Source organism: Liolophura sinensis, chromosome 1 (assembly GCF_032854445.1).
Source record: "Liolophura sinensis isolate JHLJ2023 chromosome 1, CUHK_Ljap_v2, whole genome shotgun sequence".
Classification (NCBI taxonomy): Eukaryota; Metazoa; Mollusca; class Polyplacophora; order Chitonida; family Chitonidae; genus Liolophura; species Liolophura sinensis.
Window position 1 is genome coordinate 46,489,370 of NC_088295.1, and position 11,336 is coordinate 46,500,705.

General features: G+C 38.3%; 1 protein-coding gene across 1 annotated transcript; it reads left to right on the top strand.

Annotated features, from left to right (window-relative positions):
• Window positions 1–749: 749 nt before the first annotated feature.
• On the top strand, window positions 750–6,607 carry LOC135461426 (blood vessel epicardial substance-A-like). Its single transcript, XM_064738530.1, has 3 exons — window positions 750–1,402; window positions 6,220–6,334; window positions 6,587–6,607. Exons 1-3 carry the CDS (start codon window positions 750–752, stop codon window positions 6,605–6,607), a joined length of 789 nt encoding a protein of 262 aa, XP_064594600.1.
• The last annotated feature ends 4,729 nt before the right edge of the window (window positions 6,608–11,336 follow it).

The window sequence follows — 11,336 nt, forward strand, 5'->3', positions numbered from 1 at the left end:
GTTATCGGATTTGAATTCAAATAGCCAGCCAGCTCAAGCCTGGAGAAAATCATCGTATCTAGAAAGTCACTGCATTGGTTGTACAAGCATGACTGCAGACCGAGCAACATTGTTATTTTTTTTTTTTCATTAGCCAGAATACATACCATAGCGAAGATAAAAATGTGAAGTTGACACACTTTAATCATATAAGCAGTTTTTTCACCTGTGACCCGAATAGTATCAAATATATACCACAGTGTTGGATGTTTCTGATTTTTAATATATTGCTGCACCTGTGCTTCCACCATCTAGTATCATCATACATGTTTTGATGAAAATGTTTGCAGTATGTCTGATGGGTAAAATGCTATCAATCAGGCCCTTGACCAATAAGGACGCATGTTCAAATCCAGGCCTCTCTTTTTTTGGCTGCAGTTTTAAGCCAGCATGTTTGTCAAGTACCTTGTGAAGGTAGGTGGCAAAATACTCTGGCCACACCGGTTTTTTACACCCACAAACCGGACTGCTATTTTATATGTGAAAAATTCTTGAGTGTGATATTAAACACCAATCAATCTATCATAACATAAAGGTCAAATATACAAAACAACTAAATGAAATGGAAAATAATAAATGGAGCAATTATTTTTTTTGGTGTGATTTCAGATGTAGCAGCTGAGCCTGCTATTTAGGGATGGTTACTGAGCAGTTTCCGTTAGCGACACCAACAGCTCGGCCAATGGACGGAGCATCTGGCTTGATTCGTGATGACAACACTTCCAGGTTTTGAGTATACCAACTACACCGGGGCCTTCGACAATATAAGCATCAACAATGTTACTATTACCAATATCTCATTCCAAAATGATCTTGCTGGCAAAGACAGCTATAGTCTGGCACATGCGTTTACCACGGAGGCTCCTGCAAACTCCACCTTCAACAGCACGTCGTGGACAACCGGGAGTCCTACCAGCGACAAGATCTGCGAAACGTGGCTTGAAGCCCAGCATGCACTGTTCCAACTGGCAAATCTTTGCTTTGCCATTTCGTTCTTGACACCCAGCGGTTTCAAATACCATTGCCTGTTTCTACGAACCCTATTGCTGCTGGGCTTTTCTATGTTTATATTCTGGTCGGGACTGGTTGTGTGCATGCTGGATGTTCTGGGCTGGAACATCACTTTCTTCATCATCAATGTCATTCACATCATCTATCTAGCCTATTCCACCTATCCTGTGAAATTCCACCGAGAACTGGAGGACCTGTACGTCAAAGTCTTCAAGCCTCTCAAAATGACGCGCTTTGAATTCAAAGCGCTGACAAAAGTTGGCAAGCGCTGCAATCTTGCCAAAGGAAACATTTATGCTATTGAAGCTGTCACTAACACCAATGAGAAGTTTTCTATCCTTCTTAAAGGCAGGTGGGTAAATGGTGTGGTTTATATATCCATTGACAAATTACCATTGTAGCACATGTTAACTTGTCCTTAGGGTTTGGCTTTCTTGGCATATGTTTTGTTATGTTCAAGAATGTCTAACTGTCTATGTGTCCATGCAGTTTTCAGAACATTAGTACACATGTGCATGTATAATGTTAATGATGAAAATAAGGTATAGGTGTATGAAAAATGCCCTGATCTCATAAGTACAAAATAATAAGAAGATATCTCAAAATTATTAATGCAAGCATCATCAGAGTGATTATTAAATTTTTTGTTTAATCAAATCTTTTAGTTCTTTGGGTTCTTTTCCATAAAACTGCCAATGCTTGGACAGTCTTGCTGTTAAATGTCTGATTTAGTGGCTGCTCCCTCATATTGACTTGTCTCTATAACATGTAGGTCTGAAGTACACCTTCTCCCAGTCCAATCAGTGGTCAGAAAAGTTATGCTGATGAACCAAAGACAAATGCCATTAGAATATAGTAGTATATGCAAAGAAATCAAAGAGCAGTCTTCACATACCTGGTTTACGGATGTGGCGACTTGAAAACGTCCCAAAATTGTATAAACTACAACTGAAAAGGCACCTTTTTATTTTGTCCCAACATGATGTTCTTCAAGTTATGATTTTCTTGTTGAGTTCCAATTCCAATCATATAAATATGTATTGAACTGGATACGTAGCTACATGTAGGATAGTCCACATCTCCCCCAAATTGGGTGATTTTCAAGTTTCATTTTTATTGCCTTCCCTGACAATATTGAAAAGAAATATTAATTCTGCCCATAAAATAAGAATTTAAATGAGTGCGACCTTTGACTTTTTGAAAGCAAAAATTCTGGGGGTACACTGGGGGCACACTGGGGGTACACTGGGGGTACCTTTCCCTCCAGTGGTGACTGGTTCAGGCCCAAGCTGAATATTTTATTATTCTCTTCTAAGTGTGACCGGTGCAGGTGGCTCAGTTGGTAGAGGATCTACTTCGGGGGCGGTAGATCCAGGGTCAATCCTGGGTCGGGGCACACCTAAGACCATAAAAGAGGAATTTGTAGCTTCGTCTCTTGGCGTTCAGTATTAAGAGGAAGTGCAATGACTGGCTGACCCCTATCAGCATAATGGCTCAGGTGGGGAGGCTTTAACTTGCCTTCTGTAAGTTGCCTCAGTGAAGCAGCACTAGATAAAAGAGCGGTGGGAATCCGTCCTGCAACAAGGAGGCACGTTACATGCACTCCTTCGTCGATTCATGCCTGAAAACTTGTTAAGTACGTCGTTAAACCCCAAGCACTCACACACTCACTCTTGTAAATGTGAGTAATACAAGTTTTTGAAGGAAACATCATTGCAAAAGCAGGGATGAACAATGGACTACACAGCTCAGACCCAAGTTATGTACTTTGGGTGGAAATTTTCCCCGTACTGGACCAACAACAAATGGGTGATGTATGTTACTTCAGGGCCAAATTTTTCAAAGCCATTTCTGGCCTACGTCAACATTTGAAATGTTATCTTAAAGCTCATTTTTTGGCTTCAGAAATTAAAACATTATCCACCTCATCAGTATTATCTTAAGACAAATGTGTCTTAAATTTCAGCTTCCAGTAACTTCCAACTTCCAGCAAAAACTAAGCATTGTGAAGAGGTTTTAAATGTTGACTAAACTTGAGAAATGGCTTTCTGGAATCAGCCTCAGATCTTCATGCATTTAGCAGCAAGTCAATGTAGGGAGCGATGCACAGTATCTACAGGGACTTCAATGAAATTAATGCCTAGGCCAGGACCTTAAATTTTTTTTAAGTGCTCTTTTGATCATGGGTAAAAAGATCAAAAAACATCAAAACAGACATACATGAACATGTCTTTTTGAGTGGAAAATATAGATTGATCAATACACTAACATAATATTCAGTCTGTCATTCAGTCACATAATGTATGTGCCTCTCCTTTGAATTCAAACATTTTTAAATGTACTCATTATATAACACCATAATGCCATTTCAGGTTAGTGTGATTTTTTGTTCATTTATTTCATTGGTGTTTTAGGCGATTGTGAAGATTATTTCACTTTTAATATATGATGAAGGCCAGCATTATGGTGGTAGGAAACTGGGCAAAGCCAGAGGGAAACCCATGACAATCTGCAGGTTGCTGTCAGACCTTCCCACATACGGTCGGAGAAGAAGCCAGAATGAGCTGGACTTGAACTCACAGTGACCGCATTGGTCAGAGCCTCCTGGGTCATTGTGCCACCCTGGCATGCTAACCAGCTTGGCCATGGAGGTCCCCCCCCCCCACCCCGCCCGTGTGATTTGATGATATCTGTTGATGTTTTCTCTGATACATATTGAGGTGGGGGAGGAGGGAGGGGGCAGTAGTATGTACATGTATATTGCACATATGTCAGTACAAAAAAATAATACATTTATTTAGTTGTGTTAAAATAGCCGCTGTATCTAATGATCTTGCATTGATAATAAGACAGTAAATCCATAATCTCAGTTAAGACCTATTTTAAACCACTGAATAAATGTAGCATTGTTTTGTTCTGAGATAAATTTTGTTCTCACATTAGTACTCTGTTTCAATTAATTTGAAGCATTTTTCAAGTGAATGCATTTTACTTTATTTCTCATCGATTCAATTCGTCGTACAGGTCAATTAAAACTTTCCTGTGTAGTTTCTTATCAGAAAAAGCTATGTGCTGGCATCAAAATTGTTAAACTATCATTTAAAGCCTTTACCCATTCATCCTCTCACATTGCTTTGAGATCTCACAGGGCATTTTTTCATGTTTAAAACAATAATAATAGACATTATGGATGAGTAAATAACACAGGAATTTCTTCTTAAGGTTTGTGAAAATAAATAGAAAAAAAATGCAGTATTTCACATTTATATTACCGGTGTCCAACACGATTCGCTATTTGGTTCATACAACCCGTCTTAGAATTCAAACATTTGAGTGCATTGCCTATAACTCTTGACATAAAACCTTGAAAAACAGTGAAGGCATTTCCTGATTTATGGTCTAAATATGTACAAGATTGCTTATTTATCCATTGTCTTTTTGGTGGGAAATATTTAATGGTATATTAATAATTTACTGTCTTAAAAAATACCTGCGCCGCGTAATGACCAGGAGTCTCACCAATGCAGTCACTGTGAGTTCAAGTCCAGCTCATGCTGCTTCCTCTCCAGCCATACATGGGAAGATCTGCCAGCAATCTGCGGATGTCGTGGGTTTCCCCTGGGCTCTGCCCAGTTTCCACCTACCATAATGCTGGCCCGCCGTCTAAGTGAAATATTCTTGAGTACGGCGTATCAGTCAAATAAATAAATAAATAAAAAATACCTCAACTCTCGCATGCTGGCTGTCCTCTCCTGGGTCCCAGTTTCCTCCCACCATAGTTCTGGTCACTGATACATCAGTGGTAATATTCTTAAGTACAGCATAAAAACACCAATCAAATAAATACAGAATGTTTCCATTTCATTAAAAATAAAAGTGATATTTTAACAGCAATTTCTGCACTACAGGTATATATTAAAAATGGTCTGAGTCAGGTTTTTCATGTAAACTACATGTAACCTAATTGTTAAACATAATTAACAGAACGCTGATGGCACTGTTGCAATCTGAGAAAGATTCCGGTGATTTCAATTAAAAAATAAATACAATTTAGGCTTAGCAGTTTGAATTCCTGCAATGACAACGTTTTTCGTTCGAATGAAATCCTACACATTTGAGGAGATCCCAAGGTCATCAGTTTGTTTTTCCCTGAACTACACTGATGAATATATACAGCCGTGTCGGTTAGAGACTTTTTGCAAACCTGTCTTGCCATATGCCAAGTGGCAAGGAGGTCAGAAATTACTGTATTTCAGCTATGACCCCGTGTTATTTAAAAATGCACATTCAGAATCACCAGAAGGCCCAAACATTATACCATTAATGCCAACAATTAAGTTTTTCTGATAAGACAATCAACCTTTTTCAAAAAAAAAAATTCAGTGGCCCTATAAGGTGGATGAATTCATCAGAATTAAGCAAGTTAGATATTCCTCATGAAAAATGCTAAACTTCAGGTGAAAAAGGGTATCTCATGAAAAATAACTTAATTGTAAGATGTTGAGCACTGGATATGTAGCTATTTGGGGTCATCTTCTAGTGGTTTAAAGGATCATTGAATGATTTTTATTTGTTCAGTGGAATATAACCTTTAAAATGGTCTCCAAATTTTATTAACCAGTCATGTTCCCTGGCTGTTGTGTAATAATCTATATACACCTTAAAGGTGACTTTAGGAATGTCGAACCACAAACGGTGAAGAACTTTTTTATTTTGCGGCGAGAAAAGGATCAATTGATGATTGTGTGCTTAATTGTTGGTGAGGGAATTGCAGGTATGCGCTAGTTGTCGGATGGACCCCTAATGGCTTGCGTCCTGGGAATTATGTCACAAGCATGATGCAATGTAACATACATATTAACCTTGCTGCACGTATGCACTCGTTTGTTTTTTCGAAAATAAATGTTGCTGTATGCATGTTTGTAGTTCATAATGACATCAGCCTACGCTGTTTGCTCAGAAATTCCAGACAGTCCTTTATATTTGCACAAGCCGGTGGCTCACATTTGTATTTGCCAAATAAAATCAATTTGTGCAGTTTTAATGATAAACGGGCAAAGGGACTTTCTGCCCAGCTGCATCCTTTTATCATCCTTGTATCAGATGTCATCCATGTGTGATCAGTTGTTTTTCTATGACCCACGTTTAATAAAGGTTATTATTTTACAGGTTAAAGGTGACTGTAGATCGTGTGTTTTTACATTACATCAACCCTAATCAGTTTGTTGATTCCCCGGAGTATGAGAGTGTCACGACCGAGACTACTGCCAGTGAAAAATATCAGGTAGGCGAATATAGGCTTTGTTTTCCTAACGGATGAATTTAACATGTGCACAGTGCTAATCCATCAGGGGACAAATTCCGGGGAAAAATGATGAAGTTTGGGTGGATCTAGAAGAGTTGTGTTTTGAAAGTACAACAGAATGCTTTTAAGGTGTTGATGTTTTTAACACCGTAGCAGACTTGACTCTAAAATGATGTGAATTAAAGCCAAGGTTGCAGTGTAATTTTGTGTTGCCATTTTTAACTTTTTAAGTTGCAGCAGGCAGCTCTGTAAGCCATTCTGTGACTGCACGTCAAATTTTTCACATCCCACCTTCATTGACTGTTCATTTAATGATGCTAGTGCATCAGATTTTTTGCGTGATGTCAAAGCTATTACAGATTTGCAATTGGTATAGGTTTAATTGTCACATAGTCTGTTGGAATATCGGAATAATATGTCGACAAGCGTTTACTTCATGTCTGTTTATAAGTTAGAATTGCAGTGCCGAACAGACCTACATGTGCATGTATAGCACATTATAAACATCTGTATTGAAGACTGCAGTATCCATGTTTACTCTGCTTTAATCTGCTTAATCTAATCATTCCAGTCATCGTTTGACCAGTCAGTTTAAAAGCCATGTAATCAAACTCCAGCATAGTTAAGTGATTAATTGTGCCCGTTAGGGAACTTTCTAATTGAGCTAGACTGCAGTTGAAGTCTGCATAAATGAAATTTCATGTTGTTTATACATTCACCGCATGCTACCTCGTTTTATACCTAGTGGCTTGAGTGTCTGCTTTTCCTTCTGTGTTAGATAAGTGATAATGCCGAGATCGAATATTGCCAAAGAGCAACATCCGTTCAGGCTTGTGCTTATACTTAACATTGCAAGACACCCATTATCCTTTCTCTATCTGAGTGAAGTTGTGAAAGCACTAATTATCTGAGATCCATTACTTCAGTTTAGATGTTGGCTCGATCATGGTTGAACTTAACTGATCATTCGCCAGAACACCAAGAGAACTTCTTTCTGACCAAGATGTTCACCATTATACCCACTAAACCTATATATTATACTGATAGTGCATACTGTACGTGGGGTGGATATCAGGAATTGTCAGCCAGAGAAGAGTAATATTCAAAGAGAGCGTTTGTTTACCTTAGAAGTAAGCAGACATAACAGAGCTCATAAATGGAGATAATTGCTGTGGAATAAATGCACATGACTGTTGGACATTGCTGCGATCGTTGGCTAGTGCCTATTGGGATATTACTTTGTTAGCATGAAGCATACCTTGGGCGCATGATAGTTGTACATCATGTTTTGTGTTATATCATATGACCTTCTCTCGACCAATGGAAAGTGTCCTTCGCATGATACTTCAGTGGCAGCAGCACTTTGGTGGCATGGATTCACCCTGCCACAAGAAGACATTAATAATCATGCATTTACATACACCTAATGACTCCTTGTCATCCTGTGACTGAAATTTTTTTAAGAACAGTGTTTTAACCCAAGCATATTTTCCTAAAGACACATGAAAACAGTGTGTTAAAATCAATGGAGCCTTTAGAATCAAGCGAAATGAGTAATTTTGTCATGGAAATTTTATTCCTGTATTGAACACTTGCATGGGATCTAAATCACCTGTTGGGGTCCTAGCTTCCTTCTTGGGCTGAAGCCTCACGGCAACACAAATTGTAAGTTTGATTAAATCCCCCACTGATTCAGCTTACAGCTCAGATTTGTCAGATGTCTGCCAAAGGGTAGTGGTTTTATTCCAGGCAGCAGGACCTTTATTCCATTTTATTGACCTCTATGATGTCAAAATAAAGATAACATGAAGTTACGGTAAAATGTTATTTATTGTAACGTTGCACATGCATATGCTGTGAGTTACCATTTTTGGTGTAACAATAACTCAACGAGTGCTCCTTACTATTGAATAAAAAATTCTGGTGTTGATTTCTAAATCAGTTATATCATAATTTTTTTTTATTTCGGTGGTCATAAGACACCGTATATGGAGTAACTCCCAGAACTGATTCAGTTTACTGTTAACTTTAACGTACCCAGTCATGCCCTGTATAGCTTCTCTGACAACAATGGACTAAAATTCAAATTTGAAATCTGTTGCTTTCTGGTTGATCACCAAGCCATATAATATTTCTAGAACATTCACCTTAACACTGCTACAACATTTGGTCCTTTGTTCCAAGCCTTAACGATCCAGTTCAACAATCGATCAGTCAGGAAGCCCTCCTGCTGCTCAATCAATACCTGACAATTCATCGGCTGGTTTCCTGCCACCCTCGTGGCCTGGAAGGATGGTCTGAACTTTCGGGAGACATCATATGAAGCTGTCTGGAGCCTGGGTGTAAGCTTCACCTCTCCGTCTCTTTGATCACTCTGTTTGTTACAGTGATTGGTCTGTATTAAAGATAGATGAGCTTAAGGCCAGAGTTCTCACGTGTGGAACACAGTGTCTGGGAACAACAGGGTGCATGCTCTGACTGACATCACCTTCTTGCCATTGTCCAATGCAAACTCTCTGGATAAATTTTTCCCACATTTCTACTGGTTCAGTGAGTGCAGACACACAAGGGCTGCTAGCTGGTAGCTTTTATAGTCAGAACCCATCATCATTGACATTTACCATCAACTTCTATCCAGACTTAATTGCTCTCTCAGTAATGGTGTAATTCATCCCTGTAACAGATACAGACATACGGTGTGTTACAAAGCTATAAAAATGGAAAGAGCTACTAAATAATATTTCTGTTGCAAATGGGAATTTAAGGTCATATAAAGTAACTTGCCAAAGGTTGGTCATGTACGCTCAGCACCCCACCTAAGACCATCTCTCCAACATTTTACAGTTTTCTCCACCTGCATTGTTTTACAATGAACTAAATTTTCACAATATTTCATAGCATATAAAATCACAGTTTTGAAGGCAATATGAAAGCCCCATTATCTAATTGATCCATTTTTTTTTCTTTTTTATAAATTTTATCAATGTGTTATTGATCTCACTCACCAGAAACAGACTCAGCAGGTACTAAAGCTCTCTAAAGTATTCTATTGTTTGTTTTTTTCATTACATTGTCTATTTCAGTTTTATTTTACAGAGTCAACCTTATTTCTGAAGGCAGCTCATGCTCGCTTCCTCTCTGGCCCTAAGTGGGGAGGTCTCTCAGCAACCTGCGGATGGTCATGGGTTTCCCCCGGGCTCTGCTCTGTTTCCCCCCACCATAATGCTGGCCGTAGTCGTATAAGTGAAATATTCTTGAGTACAGCGTAAAACACCAATCAGATAAATAAATAAATTATTTCTGAAGGGAATTGAATTTGCTGTTTGAGGGAAGCTGGTATAGCCACTCTCCCGATCTCAGCAGCAGAACACATACGTGTGATTGTTGTAAATTGCCCTCTTGTGACTTGGTTGTATTTTGTCCAAGTAACTGTTGGACATGTTAAATGTTTTCAGCATTTGGCTTTTCAACTAGGCTTATTGATTTGCATAGTGAGCTGTGATTAAATTCTGGAGGAAAAGCCTCAAAATAAAAGCCTATTTTCAAAAGCTGTCAGTTTAATCAAGTGTGTGGGATATAAAGATAAGGTGTGTCCAAGTCTGTCGATTTTCCTGATAAAATTCTACCTTTTCTCTGGCAGCTAGATGGCAGGACACTATTTTGACACTATTGAAGCTGATTTACGAGTGTGTTTCCGATGCTCTGACCACCATGTGTTCAGCCTAATGAAGCCATTGTATGCTTTTGGCAAAGGAATGAGGCCTAACTTGACCTGCTTCAGTATCTCTACAGACTATCAGCCTTTTCCAGGTCAAAGTTTCCCTAAGCTAGCTGGGCCAGATACTGTAAATATTCTAAACATTTTATGTTTTTCCATTAATTTTCTCAAAGGACAAATTTGAATTCAGTTTTTGTGCACGTTTGACTTTGAATGTTAACACTTTTCGGGGTTGAAATGTACATGTATTTTCGGTGCAATAAGATATCATTTGTAATTTTCTTGTATGATAAGAAATACTCTTTGTATATTGTTGAGTCATTTCAATATTCCAGATTTGTTTAGATTTATAGTACAATATTGACAAGCTTCAAAATAACCAAATATTTTTGGATTGTACAATGTAATGAATAATCAGCTGCAATTGTTTTTTTAGTTCTTACCCTTCATGAAATAAGAAATAAAATACATCATAATTACACAATAAAATTCAACTATCAGATTTTTATTGATGTAGCTTAATTGTCATACATGTAGAATTCTTAACTGACTTGAATATCTGAACACATTAAGACTGGATAAAGATAGATGGATTTGCCTGGCCATTAAAGGTTTTGTCATGTTTGTATATAATTTACATGACCCTCAAAAGAACAATAGCCCTTGAGAGGCTTCTGCTAACTGACCTGAGACCAGTGAAAGGAGAATGCATGTAGAACACTATTCGATGTGAAAAGAGAATGCATTTAATTGTTTAAAATCGTAATTACTTTCTTACAATCACCTTAAAGTGCTTAAACCACTGATGCTGTATACTGAAGTAAATTAAATGAAAAACAGTAGTGCTTGTCATGAGCCTTGCAGGCAGCCATTTCATCCATGCTGAACAGCTAGACTGCAGATTTCACTATACACTACAGCTGAACCAGTAGATTAAGCATCAGATATTTTCTTTCTGGTTGCTCCTGCAATAATGGAGACCCCATTCCAACTGGCTGTGGAATCCTTGATCGCTAGGGTGAGAATGTAAATAACTATGTGTAATAAAATGGCAAGAATTACAGTCCCTCTGCGAAGCCAGGTTACCAGCCTCTGGGGCAATTTCCTTTATTAGTCAGGAGGTCTGTCAGATACCTGACGAGGGCTGATGATTTACTGAATGATCTGGTCGTTTTCCTTCACCCATAAACCTGACTGCATCAGCTTTCATATAAATGATATATTCTTTATTAAGGGATACTTGTATATTGAGGTTGCATAGAT

What these genes read in the sequence shown, in the direction of transcription:
- LOC135461426 (XM_064738530.1), top strand. Translation starts at nt 750, where the DNA reads ATGACAACACTTCCAGGTTTTGAGTATACCAACTACACCGGGGCCTTC. An exon ending in TCTATCCTTCTTAAAGGCAG is followed by an intron (nt 1,403 to 6,219) that starts GTGGGTAAATGG and finishes ATTATTTTACAG; the next exon opens with GTTAAAGGTGACTGTAGATC. An exon ending in CTGCCAGTGAAAAATATCAG is followed by an intron (nt 6,335 to 6,586) that starts GTAGGCGAATAT and finishes TAACTTTTTAAG; the next exon opens with TTGCAGCAGGCAGCTCTGTA.